General features: G+C 42.8%; 1 protein-coding gene across 1 annotated transcript; it reads right to left on the bottom strand.

Annotated features, from left to right (window-relative positions):
* Window positions 1-517: 517 nt before the first annotated feature.
* LOC309377998 (uncharacterized protein) lies at window positions 518-22,080 on the bottom strand (the record flags this gene model as incomplete). The annotated part of the gene is made up of 3 exons (XM_081925777.1): window positions 518-1,463; window positions 16,281-16,393; window positions 21,163-22,080. The coding sequence occupies 3 exons, from the start codon at window positions 22,078-22,080 to the stop codon at window positions 518-520; spliced, it is 1,977 nt and encodes a 658-aa protein (XP_081781903.1).
* Between the last annotated feature and the right edge of the window lie 132 nt (window positions 22,081-22,212).

The raw sequence follows: 22,212 nt of genomic DNA, 5'->3' as shown, positions 1-22,212 counted from the left end.
TGAGAGAACCTCAGAACATATTTAGGGGGCATGTGGAAGGAGAAGGGGGGGGGAGTCCCATTGGGCAAGCCTCAGCTGACAATGCATCAAAGTGAGTTAAACATATGTGATAACCAGGTGTGAGGTTCGGGGGGAGGGGGAGGGAATCCAATACCAGCCAAGGCCATGGATCAAAACTTTCAGAATAAATGGAGAACATGACCAACAGAGAAATCATTTTTAAAAAGGTCAGTGTATTTCATCCCAAGAGTCATGCGTGTGTGGTGAACCGACCATGGCTTTTCATAGTTCACACAGATGTCCAAACACAAAGAATTTAACTGAACATCACTGGCTCAAAACAAGTCCCTAAAGTACAGGTAGCATCAACAGTAACAGGAAAAGTGGCTTGCTTGTAGGAACCATTGGCCACTGCTGTGGGGTAACTGGACAGGGGGAATTCATGCCCTTATGGCAATGGTGGTGGAGGCAGGATGAGCCTTAATCAGTACTGTGGCAATGAGCAGTTGCAGAGTGGCTACTTCAGAAATGCCACCTTGCCTACTATCCTGCATGCAGCATCTTTCACATCTTTGTTCCTTAGGCTGTAGATGAGAGGGTTGAGCAAGGATGTCACAAGAGTATAGAACACAGAAACTATTTTGTCCTGATCCTTTGGGAAACTGGAGCCAGGCCGTATATACATGAAGAAGATGGTCCCATAGAAGATAGTGACTGTGGTCAGGTGGGAAGCACAGGTGGAGAAGGCTTTGTATCTGCCCTGGGCAGAACGGATCTGTATGATAGCAAAAACTATGGCAATGTAGGAGACTAAGACAATGAGAAAAGTCGTCAGTGCAATGACAGTGGATAAAATGAAATGCACAGTGTGAGTGACATGGGTGTCAGAACAGGACAACTGGAGTATAGGAGGAACATCACAGAAAAAATGATTAATGATATTTGAACTGCAGAAGGACAAATTGAATATAAAAATAGTATGGATAGTTGAACTTGCCAAGCCACAACTATATGCAACTACCACCAATATGGCACACAACTTCTTTGACATAGCAGCAAAATAGAGGAGTGGGTTGCAGATGGCTGTGAAGCGATCGTACGCCATCACAGCTAGAAGGCAAACTTCTGTGGTCACAAACAGACAAAAAAAGAAAAACTGCACTGTGCATCCCTTGAAAGAAATGGTTGTCTTCTCTGCCACAAAGGTTGTCAGCAACTTGGGGGCAATGGCAGTTGAATAACCAATATCAATAATGGAGAGGTTTCTCAGGAAAAAGTACATTGGGGTGTGGAGCTGAGCATCCACACTGGTTACTATGATTATCCCAAGGTTGCCTATTATTGTGGCTACATAGATAACCAGGAACAAGATGAAGAGGGGGACTTGGAGGTCAGGGTGGTCCATGAATCCTACAAGGATGAATTCTGTTACAGAAGTGAGATTTTGCTTCATTATTATTCCTCTATAATGGGATAAAAATAATTATTAGCATAATGTGACAATCAAGGTCAATCACATCTTTGCTTTTCTACATCCCTCAGGAGTATATTGTGAAAAGGCAATAGAGATGATCCCTGCTTGATGTGTAATAGGAGGAAGTTCAAAAGGGTAGGTACCACCACACTAAAAGCCTGATTCCTATGTCATATGCTATGGACTTTCTAGTAAGATGGAATCTGCAGGAGGCCCTCTCCTGAAGTGTGAGGTGATTGATCTGGTACATAATGAAACATTACAATTTCGACTTCCGGTTTGGGATCGCAAGCAGCAGGGAGCGCGGAAAAGCCGCTGAGAGCTTTTCCGAACTTCACGGGGGCTTGGGGGCGACACAAAGGCACTGTGACCCCCAAAACCTCAAGGGGGGTCCCCCCTGAGGGATAAGCCATCCAGCAGCGTTGGAGTGGTCCCGGAGTTTTTTCGGGTTTTTCTTTCAAGGAACCTGAGCGACGGGACTGAGAAACGCGAAATGGTAAGCTCTGCGGACTCCGTGCAGCGATGCCTCTAGCAGCCACTGGAAAAGCAACAAATCTCTGTAACTTTAAGAACAGAACCCTTAGTGCTTTTGGAGTAATCCTGAGCTTTTGTCCTAAGTGGGACATTGAGAAGAGTCTATTATTATTATTATTATTATTATTATTATTATTATTATTATTATATTGTTTTGTCAGAAACAGTAACACGGTTTCTGCTTTGATGAATTTGTTCACTAGACATTGATGTGAAATGAATAAGAAAATTCACTGAAGCAGCCTTTATTTGGGGGAAGAGGAAGTCTCATAATGACTGGGTTGCTTGGAAAAGCAGCCTCCATCATTTCATGTAAAGAGAGGTTGAGAAAGCCTTCGTCAAACATTTTCTAGAGCACAGTTTCAAGTCTACCAACTTGGCTTTAAACAGAATAAAAATCCATTAATGAAAAAAGAGCTATAACCAGTGCCTTTTTTCTGGGGGTATGCATACCCCTAAGCATTTTGTGAATCTAAATTTGGTCTCATTGAGGGGCAGTATTTCAATATGAGCAGGAAAATGAGAGTACCCCTAAACATTATTTTAGAAAAAAAGGACTGGGTACAATGGAGGTTTTGACTGAGTAGTTCTCTACCTACTGCATTGAATGAGGGGGTTAGCATTCTTACCAGCAGTTTTGAAAGGAATAACTTAAAATGTCTTTGTTTCCTACCTTTTCCTCTCCCCCTTTCTTTGTGTAGAATTCAGGTAGACTATTCTGAGTAGCAAATCAGTTTGACACCAGAACATATATTTAGAATTAGATATAATAAGTACTCAAGTAGGCTTGCTAACATGCATTCTAACTGTAATTTCCACAGCAACGTCCTTCCTTGTGGCAGGATGAAGTCTCTCTCTGTATCTTTCTGTATCTCTTTGTCTCTTTTACACAAAAGTTGCTAAAACTGAATTGCTGGCATTTTGAAATTCTCTCACCCCCACCACATGTAGAAGTGCAATCTATTGTGCCTGTATTTTGTGGGATGTACTTCTGGATGAACAATGGGAACCTATTGGCTAGTGCAGGGGGACGCAGGTGGCGCTGTGGGTTAAAGCCTCAGCGCCTAGGACTTGCCGATCGAAAGGTCGGCGGTTCGAATCCCTGCGGCGGGGTGCGCTCCCGCTGCTCGGTCCCAGCGCCTGCCAACCTAGCAGTTCGAAAGCACCTCCGGGTGCAAGTAGATAAATAGGGACCGCTTACCAGCGGGAAGGTAAACGGCGTTTCCGTGTGCGGCTCTGGCTCGCCAGAGCAGTGATGTCACGCTGGCCACGTGACCCGGAAGTGTCTTCGGACAGCGCTGGCCCCTGGCCTCTTAAGTGAGATGGGCGCACAACCCCAGAGTCTGTCAAGACTGGCCCGTACGGGCAGGGGTACATTTACCTTTACCTATTGGCTAGTGCTCACAACATCATTAATGTCTAGTGATGCATCTTTTCCATCCATATACCAAAATTCCTTTACACATCGAAAAAGTAGAAATTAAAAATTATTTTATTCTATGAATTTAAGACTGCAATCCTTAAACACATGCACATCAGAGTAAGTTCTGTGCTCCCAAATTTTACAGTGCAAATATAAGATGACAGTCAGAACTTGTTGCACCATTGCAGCTGGGCAATGAGGATAACCCAGCCTTTCAAAACATTTCTGCACTGTTTGCATCCAGCACTTTTTTTTGAAGAAAGCCAGGATTGTGGCTGAGTCCCAGAATGGCTTCTCCTCTCCCACCTATGAAAAACTTCTCCCCATTTATTGCCAAGGCAGCTGTAGACAATAAAGAAATAAACAGCCCTGCAGCACCCAAACAGTCCTTAGGGTTTGCTGGGGCACAACAAATATAGATAAATAAGGAGATATTATAAATGGATGATTAAAAAGATAATGCACCAATAATGATCCCCTCGGCTTTAATGTGGTTTTGCATGGGTTGGAGTTTGGCAAAGCCAAAAGGATTAATTAACTTCTAGATTAATAAATGGATGATAATAAGTCGATGAATCTATGTGATGTTCATACCTCACTCAATGTTTCTGAAGATCAGCCTTGGCTAGGAAACCTGCAAGAGATTTGTAATGCAGCATCACAAAAGGGCTTTCAATCCCTACCCAGCTTTGGTGGTTACTGAAAACTTGTTTAGCTTCCAGACAATTTAGCTGCTTATACTTCTGCTTGCCAGAGAACATTTTTTGGGGCCAATATCTCATGTGTCAACCATAGTAAGAAGAAATAGTCTAAGAACTCTTACCTGTGAATCACAAAATGTCATTCCCAAAGCTTAAAAAGCAAGGAAATGTGGATAGAATTTCTCGCTTTATAGCTGCTTTGGTATTGAGCTAGAAACAGAATTGCTGAAATTCTCAGGAGAGAAACCCATATCATTAAAATATTCAGTATGACCTCTTCACATAGTCATCACCTGAGGAACTGCAAGCTGGGAGTTTATTTCCATAATTGGTTTGAAACAAAACTGTCCCCATGCCACTCATTTCAGTTTTCAGTACATATTTTCAACCATTAATCTACTCCATCTCACTTTAATGTAAGCTTGCAGATAGAAGTCATTTACTCTTTGCTTATTGCTGCTTATTGGTGCACTATTTCTGCTAGTGCAATACTATCAATACTGAATGCAGTAGATTCAGGAGCAGCTGCAGTGTATCTTATCCCCCAAATAATGAGCAATGAGGCCAACCTAACAATACGAACATATTTGATATGTTGGCCTTTGGCTAATTAATCAATACAGTGGTACCTCGGGTTATAGACGCTTCAGGTTACAGACTCCGCTAAACCAAAAATAGTACCTCGGGTTAAGAACTTTGCTTCATGATGAGAACAGAAATCATGCTCCGGCGGTGCGGTGGCAGCAGGAGGCCCCATTAGCTAAAGTGGTACCTCAGGTTAAGAATAGTTTCAGGTTAAGAATGGACCTCCAGGAAGAATTATGTTCTTAACCTGAGGTACCACTGTATATGGCCTTTTAAGTTAGGTAGGAGGTTTATTGTTTTGGTTTGTTACTATGTGTTTTGTGTTTTTACATTGTAAACCATCCTATCATCCTTGGATGAACGGTGGTATACAAATTATAATATTATTATTATTAGTTATTATTATTATTATTTCTCATTGCCATGTGTGAAGTTAATACTTTGGGCTTCTTGCCATCACACACTTTGAATGAAATAGTGCAAGTCCCCCTGGGAGTGAAGGGACTCGATGGTACGTCATCTCTCTCAGGAGGAACTGTATTGATAGGGGGAACATGGCTGCCCCCATGTAAATACTGACCCTCCTGCCTTTACTGGGAACTCTGGTCTTTACCAGAAACTGGGTGGAGGAGGCAGAGGAAGTAAGATGCACTTATTCAGCATCACACTAGTAGATGACTAGGGCTGCTCCCCTTCCGGGGGGGGGGTGTTGCAGGCAGGCCAGGCACTCTCCGCGTGTACAGCGGTGGGCGTGGCAATGCCGCCTGCGTAACGAGAAGTCCTGGCCATGTCACGCCCTTGGCCGACTAATCCGGTCAGCTAGGGGGCATGGTTTGTGCTATTTAAACAGCTACACGGCTGGGGGCTCTTCCTTCTTGCTTTCCGCTTTGTCGAATCTCCCGCTGTGGCGTTCAGATGGAGCCCCCGGTCGTCTCATGGACTATTGACCCATACACCACTAATCCGCTGCCACCAACCAGGTCCTCCCCGGTAAAATCACTTCAGCCTCAGTCAGGTTCTCAATTAGTAAAGAAGAGTGCATTTTATTTCAGACACAAACAAACTTTTCTGGCATTCCAAACGTTGTTACTCTTTACTTTCTTAGACTTAGTTTCCTCTCTCTGTCTCTTCTACCTCCCCTCACTCAAGAACCCACTGCCCTAATTGCCTCTCTATTTCCAACTGCCTGCCAACTACTTCTCCAACTGCCTTTCCCAACCAGCCAACCCACTAAAACCAACCAACTACCCACCAACAATTACTCAAACAAACCTTGGCCTAAGCCCTTTTATACACATGTAGGCTCCACCTCCAGCTTTCCTGTTGGTCTACATCTTTAACCCTTTCTTTCCCCTCCATACAGACAAGTTCTAAACAAATGGGCAAATGCCACACCCGCACTCCCACCCTTTTTTACGCATTCGCCATCTTGGCCTCAGTTGGTTGCCTGTTGAGGGGGCCAGGTGGGAATTTTTCCACTTGGCAAATTGGCACCAGCCATGTGGTTTTTGCCTGCCTTGTAGCAATCGACACAACTTTGTAAGGTTTGGCGGTTAGGCATTTATGGTAGGGGAGGTTGTGGCCATCACCTGCCCCTCCTCTTTAAGGGTATTCCGTTAAAGGGATCCGGGGGTGTGGATCTCATCCGAAGCCCGGGTAGGGGCTAGGGCCATGCCATGACCCCATTAGGGACCCTGGGGAAGCTCTCAGTTGAGGTACATCAACAGGGCTCCCCCTACTGGTGATTGACCCTTACTGGACTACCTGCATGGTGGGCAGGAGTCAGATATATAGTCAATTCAATTCCAGTGTCTAAGCTAATACCACTCTCATTCTGTAACCAATAAAGTTGTGGCCTTAATTATCCCATTAACCTAAAATACTGGTGTCTTATGTGTTTTATTATTCAACAAATGTGGGGAGGGGCCCTCGGGGCCTTGACATGCAACTGTGTTGTTGTTGTTTAGTCATTTAGCCATGTCCGACTCTTCGTGACCCCATGGACCAGAGCACTCCAGGCACTCCTGTCTTCCACGGCCTCCCGCAGTTTGGTCAAACTCATGCTGGTAGCTTCAAGAACACTATCCAACCATCTCGTCCTCTGTCGTCCCCTTCTCCTTGTGCCCTCAATCTTTCCCAACATCAGGGTCTTTTCCAGGGAGTCTTCTCTTCTCACGAGGTGGCCAAAGTATTGGAACCTCAGCTTCACGATCTGTCCTTCCAGTGAGCACTCAGGGCTGATTTCCTTAAGAATGGATAGGTTTGATCTTCTTGTAGTCCATGGGACTCTCAAGAGTCTCCTCCAGCATCATAATTCAAAAGCATCAATTCTTCGGCAATCAGCCTTCTTTATGGTCCAGCTCTCACTTCCATACATCACTACTGGGAATACCATAGCTTTAACTATATAGACCTTTGTTGGCAAGGTGATGTCTCTGCTTTTTAAGATGATGTCTAGGTTTTTCATTGCTTTTCTCCCAAGAAGCAGGCATCCTTTAATTTCGTGACTGCTGTCACCATCTGCAGTGATCATGGAACCCAAGAAAGTAAAATCTCTCACTGCCTCCATTTCTTCCCCTTCTATTTGCCAGGAGGTGATGGGCCCAGTGGCCACGATCTTCGTTTTTTTTGATGTTGAGCTTCAGACCATATTTTGCGCTCTCCTCTTTCACCCTCATTAAAAGGTTCTTTAATTCCTCCTCACTTTCTGCCATCAAGGTTGTGTCATCTGCATATCTGAGGTTGTTGATATTTCTTCTGGCAATCTTAATTCCGGCTTGGGATTCATCCAGCCCAGCCTTTCGCATGATGAATTCTGCATATAAGTTAAATAAACAGGGAGACAAGATACAGCCTTGTCGTGCTCCTTTCCCAATTTTCAGTGATCACTTCATGAATCACTTCCTTGCCGTGGCGAAGGGGCTTGAATAACTCAGAGAAGCTATGAACTATGCCGTGCATGGCCACCCAAGATGGACAGGTCATAGTGGAGATTTTGCAACTGCAAACCTGGAATCAGGTCTTACATACGCGAATATGGCAGTTACCAAAAATGGTCACAGCAGTCAAGTGGGAAGCAATAGTGGAGAAGGTTTTGCATCGACCTTCTGTAGAATTGATTCAGAGAATGGCTGCCAGGATGCATATGTAGGAAACAAGAAAGGTTAAGATGGTGCTTGACAAAATAATGGTGGAGAAGATTAAATGTACAAGATGGATAAAATAGGTGTTAGAACACGACAGTTTCAGAATGGGGGGCACATCACAGAAGAAATGATTGATGACATTGGAGCCACAGACTATCAAACTGAATATGAAAATTGTCTGAACAACTGCATACACAATGCCATAGGTTTATGCAGCCATAATCAAGAAATGCAGAGCCTTCTGGACATGAGAACTGTATACAGCAATGGGCTGCAGATGGTTGTGAAGTGATCATATGCCATTGCAGCCAGGAGGTCACACTCCCTGGACACAGAAATGCAGAAAATGAAGAACTGAATTGCACACTCATTGACCGAAATAGATTTGCTTTCCATCACAAAAGTTATCAACATCTTGTATTCTGTATTGTTGTATTCTGTTGTATATTCTGGTGTGATGTGGGATGTTGTGTAATTTAATGTTGTCTGCCAAATAAAGTTTAATGATGATGATGATGATGTTATCAACATTTTGGGAGCAATGGTCATTATAGAGGCAACATGCAAGAGAGACAGGTTGCTGAGGAAATATGGAAGTACATGGGAGTATGAAGTTGCCAATCCATCCTGATCAACATAATCACCCCAAGATTTTCCACAAGAGTCACAACATAAATGAATAGAAACGCCAAGAAGAGGAGCATCTGGAACTCTGGGTGCTCTGTAAAGCCCAAGAAAATAAATTCTGTCACAATGGTCTGGTTTTTTGTCATCATTTAGCCCAGATAAGGTCTCTTCTGCAGGTGAATATATATTGGATCTACAATTATATAGTAAGCAGATGATGGTTGGATTTGCTTTCTTCACAATTCCTATATGCCAGGGTCTGGTAACCTTCTTGGACACATTTGCAAATCAGGAAAATTGTCATGAGTGCCACACACACTACAACCAAGCACACAATGCAGCTTTATCTTATTGGTCAGAATAGGATGCTTCTTTCAAGCCCAGAAGGGCAACCTGTGGCCAGCAGAGAAGGTCCATGGCCACTTGATTGATGATATTTTCTATACACCTTTGCAAAAGTAAGCTCGCGTTGATTTCAGCTGCAATATCTGTGAGCAGGATTACAACTTTAGGTTCTAGCCTTGCACTAGTTTCACTTAGCTGAGTAAGAGCAACGAAATCCTAGCAATTCCTATGCAAATCTCTGATTACTTTTTATGTATTTGAACCCATTCATGAGTTACTATCCATAAAATATCTCAAAACAATTTCACAATAAAAAGGGTTGGGTTTTTAAAAATAGAATTCCATATGTAAAACCATTTACACAGCCGATATAGACAGAGACTGAGATAAAGGGTGGTTGGAAAAGGAAGGTCTTCAGTCAACACCAAAAAAAAGTAAAGACAGTCCCTGTCTGCGTTCCAAAGGGTAGGTGCTGCCACAGTAAAGATCTGATTCCTATATCATACAGAGCAGACTTCCTGACGTGATGGTATCATCAGGTGGCTCTCTTCTGCAGAGAAAAACAAGATGAATTTGGGATATTAAGGGGTAAGGGTATCTTTCTCATGAGTCCCAAGGAGATATCCTGGAGAATCTAGTAGAATGAAAGGAGCTTAGGGATCCCAATGGACTGGGGTGAGCTTCATCAGGGTCCCAAAATCATCTGAGTTAAAATCATCTATGATTAAAACATTAGAAACTGGCTGACTGATGATTGACTTAAACTTGAGTAAAACAAGATTGATAATTGCTAGCCTTACTAACTCTCAGGAATCATTATTGATGAAAATGTGTTCTTTGTTAGAGATCTTTAAAAGTTAAACTATTTCATCAGTTCATGAGTTTTCTTTGAAACTCATTAAAGGTGATGTGTAATAATCTTTGGAGGAGGCATGCAGTCATGTGATTAGGTCCCGAAGGCATGAACAATAACTGAAGAGCATCATGTGCCTCATCCAAAATTCATATTGTTCCGAATCGCATCCTCAGCTAACCATTAAACTATATCAAATACAAATGCCTCATGGAAATAACACATTATGCTGTATTGTGCAGGAATATTTTGAGAACAGATACTCTTCCTGGGTAAGTTACCGTAATTTATTCCAGCTTTCTTGAAATGGAGTTGAAAGTGAGAGGGCTGGGTCAATTGCCAAGAGAGGATGCTTGTAGAAATCATTCAAACAAATTTTACTCCTTCACCTACCGCTGGCTATCTTCCCAGACTCATTGTAACACAGGGATATCTTTTCTTCTAAAACAAGGACAGGGAACCTGTGGCTCCAGATAGTGTGGGACTCCAGCTGTGTTCAAAGTGACCCAGCATGCCCAATAGTCAGGGATGTTTTATGTATTACTTTATGTCCTATATGAATATTTTTGCTACAGGAGCAGGGGGAGCTGCAAGCAGGAGGGGGAAGCTGCAATCAAATAGATTGCAATAATACTTATTCTCATTTCATTTCTTAAGAACAACCTTGAAGTCATTTATCATTGCACTGAGTAAAATGTCCCACTAAATTGGAAATTTTAGGGGTGGTAGTCAACTAAATATTTGAATAAAAGGATTAGCACTAGTGCAATGAGACTTTCCTTCCTCCATGTCATCCCAAAAATCTGTGCTGGGACAAATCCAAATCAGATATAAGGAGCTAACAGAGGGAACAGATGAGGAGAGTGTCCCAATGTGCAGAGATAAATCCTTTTGCTAGTAGAACAATTTGCTTAGTGCTATGTTGAACTTGATTTAGTGCTACTTCTGTAAGTATCCCAGCTCAAGATTTGTGTAAAATTCTTGGATTAGAAACATTATATGGATATTTCTGTTGATACTTAAAACTTTTCAGTAGCAAATGGGACAAAGAGGGGTAGATGGCAAAGGAGGGGAGTACCACATATTATTTGTTTTAGGAATTAATAAGCAGTAAGAATAGAAATGCTGGATTAGTATTGCATCCTTGTATGGACATCATGTTGGTATTTTGCAGTTATACAATGTTAGAAATTACATGGTCATTATTAAGATTTTTTTAAAAAAAAAAAAGCTAGGATGTATTTCAAACATAGCTTCGGCTTATTTCAATGGGGCAGGTAAAATGGAATGTAACATGGAATGTAAAGAGTTTAACTTTAGTAACACTGTACTAACTATAGTAACACTGTAATTCTAAGCAGAACTCAATGAGAGTTAAAGGCTTGGGGAAGATTGGGCTGCTGGTTTGAAGGCCATTTGCCAAGCAGCATCACATTCACTCAATGAAGGATGTTACGGAGCAACCAGTATACTGGGGTGCCTCTGTGTTTCTCATCTAAATTTCTCCTCAGGTTTTAAAATTTCAGAACTGGAGAATTTCCCCACTGTTTTATACTTTATTGTTTGTATTTCTGAATGTTGTACAGTGCCTTGTGCATGCACATTTTACCACAGATTTTTGTGCATTTAATACCTTCCAGGGTCATGTCCAGTAAATTTATCTTTGTGGGGCCCCATAAATTTTGCTGTAATGTGCATGTGTGCAGCAAACTATCATAACATGTATTGTAATCCCTGCCCCACTACAACACCACACCTGCACATCTTTGTGTGTGTGTGTGTGTGTGTGCGTATGCATTGTTGCTTAGAGCCACATTCAGTAGCTTAAAAAAACAACCCAGAATGGTGAATGCAGAAGAGTGTTTTATTCCATCTTCAAACTTGTTTTCTAGCCACATGAGGGCTGGCCCATGCATTCCACCATATTGGTGAAATAATTCCTATCTGCTCTGTAACAAATAGGGTGTGAATCCCTTTCCCCATTTCTTACCTCTATTTGTGATCTTCCCATACTGTTTGCTATACTGTAGCAGCTATTGTATTTACAGTACTTTTGTTTTTGCTCTCCAAAACAGTCTTCCAGGTGTTAAAACCACTGACAAAGAGGATTCATTTCCAGTATTTATCTTTGAAATATATTCTACGAGGGTAGCAGAAAACAGTGTCACTAGAAACAGAGTATTTCAGCCAGGTGTTTCCATTGTGCCAATTACTCTCAAACATTGCTCTCTGTTTTCTAGTGAGGCTTTTTGTGGCTGAGGAAGATACAGTTGTAAAATGTGCTGACAATTTTGGAATCATTTTCCTATGAATGTGACCGTGTCAGAGACTGGGCAGAGGAGGAATGGTGGAGACTGCCTCCCCAGCTTGACCCTTCCAGGGAGGAGGAAGAAGAAGACAGTTTAGAATTAGAACAGGGGTTTGAGGGAGGTCAAGGCTCAGAGGCAGATGAGGGGAAAAGTTGGGAAAGAATGGGAGAGGAGGAGGAAGCACCAGGGGGCAGTGCCAGATTTATGATTAGGCCAAGTAGTCTGAAGCCTAGGGCCTCTAAATCTAGAGGGCCTCACCAGCCTGCCTTCTCCCCAGTGGGCAGTCTCCCCTCTCCCAAAATTGCAAACCCAAGACTTCATGCAAGGGCAGGGCAACTCAGGCCCAGCAACTATGAGACTCAGGGCTAGCCAATGGGGCCCAATTTGAAGCAGTGGGGCGCAAGTTGATTTTTTTTTTGTAGGGCTTCAGTTCACAGCCAAATATAATAATTTATACCCCACCCATCTGGCTGGCCTTCCCAGCCACCCTGGGCGGCTTCCAACAAAATATTAAAATACAGTAATGCATCAAACATTAAATGTTTCCCTAAACAGGGCTGCCTTCAGATGTCTTCTAAAAAGCTGGTAGTTGTTCTCTTTGAGAGGGAGGGCATTCCACAGGGTGGGTGCCACTACCAAGAAGGCCCTCTGCCTGGTTCCCTGTAACTTGGCATCTCACAGTGAGGGAACCGCCAGAAGGCCCTTGGCGCTGGACCTCAGTGTCCGGGTAGAACGATGGGGGTGGAGAAGCTCGTTCAGATATACTGGACCGAGGCTGTATAGGGCTTTAAAGGTCAGCACCAACACTTTGAATTGTGCTCGGAAAATCCATCTAGATTGCCCTGGTGTGGGGGCCCCCTTAGGAATGGCACGCGGGGCCCAATATGGCCAAATTGCTCCAATTGCCTTAAGGTCAGCCCTGATGAGACTGTGCAGGGGTTGGACTGACAAGCCCTGCACCTTCTAGGTCCCTGGTGTCACTATTCAGAGTACAGGCTCAAGGACTTGTTATGGAAATAAAAGGGGGCACTTATTGGAAATCAGTTTTGTCACCTCTCCCCCCAAAAAAACCCCCTGAGACAATGAGCCCAGCCACCTTTTATTCACAGTCGCATAAGCACTGCACTACACTACAGCATGGCCATAAACTTGTATTTTCAACTGCTGAAATATACACCCAATATGTAGCAATGGAGATTTATGTTACTGCTTTATGAATTAACACTGTGTTTTATGAATGGACTCTGTATTTTATGAATTACCTAAGAGCTACCAATAGGGTGCTCTAGAATATGACAGCTAACCAAACAGCGACCTCTATTGCTGAAAGCAAGTAACCAGCAGGGAACACTTCAGCTCAGCCTTTGCACTGTTTACTGAACACCCCCTGCTGTGCAGATAATGGAGAAAGCTCATGAATTGTATCCCTTCTTTCGTCCTGGCCAACTCTATTATGCTGGTGTAAACCCCGGTGCACCAGGAACCCAGAATAACAGCAAAAAAAATCCGCTCATACATCAGCAACTTATAAGACTTGTCAACCAATTCTTCCAAAGTCTTCTTAAATTATAAAGCTCCAAAATACAGGCCAAAAGAGAACAGGCCTGGGAAGAACGAGGCATGCAATGGGCACCACCAGTGAAAAGGCCCTACTCCGTGTAGCTCCTGCCCTGTCATTTTATAGGGTGCCCACTTGCCCTCCTTCTTGACATGGAATGCTCTTGACATGGAATGCTCTCTATTGGAGTCTCCAGGTCCAGAACAAAGAACATAAGAAGGGAGAGTAGGGACCTTGAAGTTCCCAACAGCTGTTAATCAAGCAAGCAAGCAAGCAAGCAAGCAAGCAAGCAAGCAAGCACACAGGGGGCAAACTCATCCTTTCTTTCCACACTGTGGCTGCAGACCAAATCACCTGTCAGGAGAGTTATGAGATTCAGGTGAGGGTCAGATGCCTTGTCAATCCTAGCAGGGGATAAAAGGATAAAAGGATGTCATATGGAGGAGGGAGAAAGGTTGTTTTCTGCTGCTCCAGAGAAGCAGACACGGAGCAATGGATCCAAACTACAAGAAAGAAGATTCCACCTAAACATTAGGAAGAACTTCCTGACAGTAAGAGCTGTTCGACAGTGGAATTTGCTGCCAAGGAGTGTGGTGGAGTCTCCTTCTTTGGAGGTCTTTAAGCAGAGGCTTGACAACCATATGTCAGGAGTGCTCTGATGGTGTTTCCTGCTTGGCAGGGGGTTGGACTCGATGGCCCTTGTGGTCTATTCCAACTCTATGATTCTATGATTCTAGGTGTGTAAGAGGCCTTTGCCCTGGCCAGGCCTTCGCCCGATAATGACTGTACAAAAATAACCTTCATGCAATCACATCACATGCTTTTGGGCAGCATGTCATCACTGCTACACATAGGTAATGTTGGATAAGGAAGAGACTCAAATGAGCTCATGGAGCCAAAAGTAGCAAACATTGCATATTCCAATGCTAGAATTAATTTTAGGAATTATTCTACTGAGAAATGTGAATTTATAATAACAACTTTGTGTCACTCCATGTATAAGATTGAGAACTGTGAATTGAGTAGCTTCCCATTGAAATGCAAACAAAATCAAATTTCTTCCTTAGCCCTAGACTTCAGACAACACACCTGCAAATTTGGTTAAACTCTGTTGAAAACTTTTATTTTCTCCCAAGCCTTCCTGAATTGGTCCTTTCTATTTCTGCAACATTTAATTATTGTTGGCTTCATGTTTTTAACATTGTATTATGATTTTAATTATATTTGATATTCTATTTTTGTACACCAGCCATGCATTCTTGGATTGTAGACTGGTTAAATAAATAAATAACCCTAAGAAGAAGTAATGAAGGTATGTGAACTGGTGCTATATCTGAGACAACATGTTACTTCACAGTCATCTACAAATGCTCAGTAGGCCTGAAGGGAATGCTGCAATCCCGGCTATATCTTACTTAGAAAGGTCCATGGGGTCTATGTCCCTAGTTTCCAAAGAATTATATATAAACAATGCTTACTAATTCACACAACAAGACTCTTGTATTCATGGATGAAATACCTTTTCTTTCCACTGGTAAGATTCATCAGCTTGACTAATAATGTTGAAAGAGTTGTTGTTGTTGACTTTCTTCTGCATCTTTTTAAACTGTGTGCAAAATAGATATTACGCTCAAAGAATAATAGAATTATAGAGTTGGAAGTGATCATGAAAGTCATTTAGTCCAACCTCCTGCAACAGAAGAATCTTTTGCCCAATGTGGGGCTCAAACCCATGAACCTGAGATTAAGAGTCTCATGCTCTACTGACTGAGCTATCCCAAATTTGTTGGACCAGCTTTTTAAAGGCATTTCATGTTGTCATTTACACCATACTAATACAAGATTTGGGCAAGAAGTGTTAGAAGAAAAAACAGTGTCTAATTGCATTTTTAAAAACATACTATAAAGTGGAGTTTTATGCCCAGAAGTAAATCTTACTGAATTTATTAGTAACTGTGGATAAGATTGCAGCCTTAAATGGTGAAACTTGCCCAACATTCAGGAATAATCAACTGGAGTGGTGGTGGTGTAGATCAAAGCTGATGCACAGAAGATATTGGACATATGATTTTCATATGTTACCATATGAAACAATGATACAATGATTGCACTGGACTATTTAAAGTCTCATGTCTCAGTGGGGTGTTTCTTTCAGAGTAAAGGTAAAGGTACCCCTGCCCATATGGGCCAGTCTTGCCAGACTCTAGGGTTGTGCACTCATCTCACTCTATAGGCCAAGAGCCAGCACTGTCCGCAGACACTTCCGGGTCATGTGGCCAGCGTGACAAGCTGCATCTGGCGAGCCAGCGCAGCACACGGAACGCTGTTTACCTTCCTGCTGGTAAGCGGTTCCTATTTATCTACTTGCACCTGGGGGTGCTTTCGAACTGCTAGGTTGGCAGGCACTGGGACCGAACGACAGGAGTGCACCCCACCGCGGGGATTCGAACCGCCGACCATACGATCGGCAAGTCCTAGGCGCTGAGGTTTTACCCACAGTGCCACCTGCGTCCCTTTCTTTCAGAGTACTATACTTTAATGAGAAATTAATGGGCTTCAATTGAGGATTTGTGCTTCTGTATGTCAGAATGATTCTTCCTAGTTTCATCCAGTGTGGAACTGGGAATCTATCCATCTCCTTTCTGTTGCTCCATAAACTTTTCAAGGCAAGGCACAGTTTTCTTATTTTTCTTTGGATATAAGGAGTGGAAAGGTTTGTATGTACCTCCACGGAGGGAGGCGGTAGGCTTCTGAATACCAGTTGCCGGGAATCAAATAAGAGAGTGCTGTTGCCTTCAAGACCTGCTTCTTGGCTTCCAACAGCCATCTGGTTGACCACTATGAGAACAGGATGCTGGACCAGATGGGTGACTGGCATGTTCAAGCAGTCTTTTCATATGTCCTTACTTAAAGTTTGCTTTGAATGCCTAATGGCAGGATACATGGATACATAATACCAACAAAAACAATGGGCTATATCCGCTCATGCACTTCCATTTGCAGAAGGCTCTTTGATTTAGCAGAAGCCTCGACTAATGGAAGCAGTTCCCTTCTTTTTCTCCCTGCAACCTTCTCTACCACTTACAGTGCTGATTTGGGGTGCCCCCCAATCTTTAGGAGCAGAGTTTTGGAAGGCAAAGGGGGATGCATGGGAGATTTCTGAAAATCACTTCCCACCCTTTTTCTGTTTGTGGAGCCTCTTTTGGATCAGAAGCCCTTCTATAGTGAAAGAGCAGCATTTTATTTCATTTATTTAGCAGAACATTTAGACTACACCCTTCATATGTATTAAGAACATCACTCAGGCTGATAACATAAAGCATCTATTGAACTTTCTGTATGTAAAACAATTATGAAAAAGAGAAACATTGGATACAACGTATTATCCAATGTATTGAACATTTTTCAAGGTACTGGAAATGTAGAACAGAAGAAGGACCTGGTTGGCTGAGATCAGAGGACCATCAGCTCCAACATATTGCTTCAAACAGTGACCAGGTAGATGCCTCTCGAATGCTCACAAACAAGGCATGCATGTGGCAGACCTCACCTGTTCTTCACCCAACATGCAGTATTCAGAGAAACAGCCTCTCACTGACTTTTTAATGGAACTTAATTTCCCTTCTGCTTTCTGCTGACTTGCCTCAGATCAGTAAAATGTTGTTACAGTTCCATCCCAATAATATTTACTCAGAAAGAAGACTCATTGCAACTGATAGTACTGGAGACTGCAGTTAGGTGTGATGCTTGAGGCTCTGGTGGAGGAGTGGCTATTTTGTTTTGACCTGAGGGTAACAGTCAACCTTGGCCAATCCTCTGAGGGGTGCATGCCAGTGATGGGCATGGATACCCATGCTCTTACACCTGCTGTTGTGTGCATAAGAGATGCAGGACATTGAGGACACATGCAGAGCCTCTCCTCAACTGATCTGTGCAGAGAGGGTGGTTATCAATGCTCAATCAAATGATCAAACTGGATGCTGGGTTGGATGAAGAGATTTAAATTTCTTTGCCTACCCCTGTACCATGTCTACTTAACCCCCCCCCCTTTTGATAGGGTTGGATAGAATAAAGTGTTGGAGGACTGTACCACTAGGACCATCCCTGCTCTAGTGGAAGGAACAAAACTGCTACTGTTAATGAGTGTTGTGGAACCTATTGAGGTGCATCACGCAGTAGGCATTTGGAATGCAGTCATCAAAGAAGGGGCTGGAATTATTCAAAAATGGGGGACCAAGCAAGTGTGCATGAACTTGTCTTGAAGAACTATTAATGTTGGTGCTCATTTAATTGCAAATGCTCCTTCTCTCTTTCAGTGGAGAACAAAGGAACATAAATGGAAAGAAAGAATCATACCAGTGTGACAGAATTCATTTTTGTGGGATTTATGGATCACCCAGAGCTGCAGATTCCTCTTTTTGTGCTGTTCCTTGGTATTTATATCACCACCCTGGTGGGGAACTTTGGGATGATTATTTTAATCCGGATTGATGCCCGACTTCAGACTCCAATGTATTTCTTCCTCAGTAACCTGTCTCTTGTAGATGTTGGTTATTCAACAGTTATTGCCCCTAAGATGCTCATGACCTTTGTATCTGAAAACAGAACCATTCCCTTCATTGAGTGTGCTGTGCAGTTTTATTTTTTCTGTATCTTTGTAACAAATGAATGTTGTCTTTTGGGTGTGATGGCCTATGATCGCTTTGTAGCTATTTGCAATCCATTACTTTATCACACCGCAATGTCCAAGAGACTTTGTATCTCGCTTGTCATTTTGTCATACATAACTGGTTTTGTGAACTCCACTGCACAGACAATTTTTATATTTAGTTTGTCTTTCTGTGGCTCCAATGTAATTAACCATTTCTTCTGTGATATCCCTCCAATCCTGAAGTTGTCATGCTCTGACATCCACAGTACAGACGTTGTTCATTTTACCTTGTCCACAATAGTTGTCATGACTACTATCTTGATTGTCCTAGTGTCTTATGTTTCCATTGTCACCACCATCTTAAAGATCAACTCTGCTGAGGGCAGGCGCAAAGCCTTCTCTACCTGTGCATCCCATATCATGGCTGTCACTATCTTCTATGGAACTCTGATCTTTATGTATTTGCGGCCTACCTCGGGCTACACAATGGACCAAGACAAAATTATCTCAGTGTTTTATACACTGGTGATCCCTATGCTAAACCCTTTGATTTATAGTCTGAGGAACAAGGAAGTGAAGGAAGCTGTGAAAAGGGCAATCGGCAAAAAGATCTTTGCTTGTTGAGCAGTCAAACTTCATTTGAGATAAAACTGATGTGGTAAGATAACTTTCTGTACCCATTGTTAAAGTATCTATTAAAATCTCTTTGATCCTGTTACACTTTACAGTCTTTCCTCAAACTCATCCCTTTTGAGGTTCCTCAGAATCCCAGACCATCTTTGTTTAAAAGTAGACTTTGTGAGCCCTTTGTCCCCAGAACTCAGGGGCCTGGTTCATCACAGGACCCTCCTACGGGCTTCTCCTACATTCTTATGCTCAGGTCCCCCCCCCTCTTCCTTCTCTTGGTCTAACATAAACAGTATTACTGCTTCCTTTCTCCCCCTAGAAACCTTCCCCTTGGCTCCCTAGGAAGCTAGGTTGCCAGCCTCCTCCTTGGCCTGTCAGCATTTGGGTCATCTGCGGCATTGAGGCAGAGGGGTCCACCATCTTCCTTGCCTGTCTGTGCCTGTCTGTGTTCCTGTTGGAAGCACCAGATGCTGTGGGTGTTTTACCCACAGGACTTTTAAAAAGCCTTTCATAAAGTCCATCACCACTGAGTTCTGAGTAAGTCATGGGATAAGGTGACCAGTGCTTTTATTGATAAGTAACTGGAAAAAGAATAGGAAGCGAAAAGTAGAAATAAATGAAGTTTTCACAATGAAGAGAAGTAAGGTGTGGGGTTCCACAATGATCTGTATTCGGACTGATGCTTTTAAATCTGTTCATAAATGAAATCAGAGGTAAGCAGTGAGAAGACCAAATTTGCCATTGTTGGTGACACCCAGTTATCAGGGCTGGTAAAAACAAAAAGCAGCGGTTCAGAGGTTCTTGTGTAGCCAGGGATATGAGCACAGAAGTCCACTTCTTCATGATGGGAAATCACCACCTAGATTGGTGTGTTTCCTTCTGAAAATTTTTCTTTTGAGCCTGAGTCCACCAACAGGAAACCATGAGAATCCAAGACACTTGAACCTGAGCACCCACACACAATGTCAGGGGCTGGACTGAGGAGGAATGGTGGGGGCTGCCCCCCTTCTCCTGAACCTTCCTGAGAACAGGAGGACAGTGTAGATTTAGAGCAGTGGTTTGCAGAAGGGCACAGTTCACAGGCTGCAGAAGCTGGGAAATACTAGAGGAACAGCAGGAAGAAAGAGAAGCACCAGATGAGAGGCAGCCAACAGACGTGGTGTCTTTGGAGAGCATTCCTGAGACCCCCTCCCCCAAGATTGGGAGTGCTGCGAGAGTAGCCAAACAGAAAGCTCAGAGACAGAAAGCCCAGACCAACTGGCACAGGGATAATGTAGTATAAAAGAGATAAGGGGGGGGGACACATTACTTGGAACAATGCCATTTCTAGGAGAGAGATGCATTATTTTGTCTCTCGCTGTGATTACTGAATAAACTAATTGCTAAGAACTCTTCTTTTATCTGCTTCTTTGCTGCTGCTGTGGAAGTGATAGGATTCACTGAAGCCTTGACACCCAAGCTGAATGAGAAAGAATGAGAAGGCTGTGATTTTTAATTATCTGTTAGCCAAAAGAGCACTTGGGAAAGAAACAAGCCACCCCAAGAGTGCTATCACTCTGCTTTCTGCTTTCACTGTTCTCTCACAGCCAAAACGTAGGACAATGTTGCTCCACTTGAAGAACGACTGTTTGGTTCTCCCTTAAATCACTGTGATTGGAACACACTGTATTTTTCTAATGAATATTTTAGATTAGAGAGTTGTTCTTTAAATCAAGTAAACAGTAATAGCACACACACACAATCCCATGTGATGTTAGGTAGGTTCCATTACTGGCTGTAAAAACTATATTTCTGCCTTGTCTTTCGGAAACAAATTGTGTCTGGGTTTCTCATTGTGTGGCCTGGCCTTGGTGGCTTTATTATGCTGCTTTTCTGATATTATGCTGGACAGCTAGATTTTAAAATATGGGATTGTTTCACTGGTTTGATGTGAATTTTGCTTTGGTATTTCGTGTGTATTGCCTTGGGAAGCATTTTATTCTTGGGAGGAGATAACCAAATGAAATGAATGAACAAAGGCATTTTCTACACTAGCTTATTTCCCCTCCATTTTATTTTATTTGTACATCATATTTGTATATCAGACAAATTAAGACAATATCTCCTCTCCCCATTTCACCTCCAACTCATTCAAAAGAAATGACTGAATATGGGATGGGGAATCTTTGACTTTGAATCTTTGGATATTGTTGGACTCTAACTCCCATCCACTCCAGCATGCCCAGTGGCCACAGATATGAGCTATGGTCCAACATCTGGAGGTCCACAGATTGCCCACCCCTGCAATCTAAACCATCCTGAGGCGAGGAGACTCAGATTATTTCTTTTGACAATTGATCACTTGCTTCAAAGCATCCTTTACCTCTTTGTTTCTCAAGCTGTAGATTAATGGGTTCAGCATTGGGACCACCAGGGTGTAGAACACAGCTGAGATCTTCTCCTGTTCTACAGAGTACATGAAACTGGGCTGCAAGTGACTTAAGCTTACTGGTCCATAGAACAAAGTCACAGCTGTCATATGGGAAGCACAGGTGGAGAAGGCTTTGATTCTGCCCTCAGAAGTGCGCATCTTTATGACAGAGGAGAGGATGTAGAGGTAAGAGATTACAATGATCAGGAGTGTAGAAATAGCAACTGTCGCAGAGAAGGTTACCAACAAAAGTTCATTAATATGGATATCAGAGCATGCAACTTTCAACATAGCTGGGGTATCACAAAAGAAGTGGTTGATTATACTAGGGGCACAGAATGACAGTCTCAGCAATCCAGAAGTATGTGTGATGGAATTCAATATCCCCCCAAAGTATGCCCCTGCTACTAAGTAAATGCAGACACTTTTGGACATAATAGCAGTATAGAGCAGGGGATTACATATGGCAATATAACGGTCATATGCCATTGCAGCTAAGAGGAAGCCTTCGGTACTCACAAACACTACAAAGAAGCAATGCTGAGTGATGCATCCTGCATAAGAAATGATCTTAGATTGTGCTAAATTCATCAACAGCCTTGGGGCAAAGATGGAAGAATAGCAGAGATCAACTACAGAAAGATTGGTAAGGAAGAAATACATAGGGGTGTGAAGCCGGGGGCTAATCCTGATCAGTACTATCATCCCCATATTCCCAGCCAGTGTCAGAATATAGATCAACAGGAATAACACAAAGAGAGGAACTTGAAACTCCAGCCGATCTGTTAGTCCAAGAAGGATGAATTCAGTCGCCATAGTGTAATTGTTTACAGCCATTTAGTTGTGTTGACATGATACTTGCACCTGGTTAACACAATGAAAAGAAGAGGGTCATCACTTCTGATAGGTAGCACAGTTACCAAGCCACTATAAAGATTTAAAGAGTTATATGTTGTTATATCGCATTTA

Source organism: Podarcis melisellensis, assembly GCF_964234715.1.
Source record: "Podarcis melisellensis genome assembly, chromosome: 1".
Classification (NCBI taxonomy): Eukaryota; Metazoa; Chordata; class Lepidosauria; order Squamata; family Lacertidae; genus Podarcis; species Podarcis melisellensis.
The sequence above is the reverse complement of the archived record's forward strand: the minus strand, read 5'-3'. Positions and strand labels throughout refer to the sequence as shown.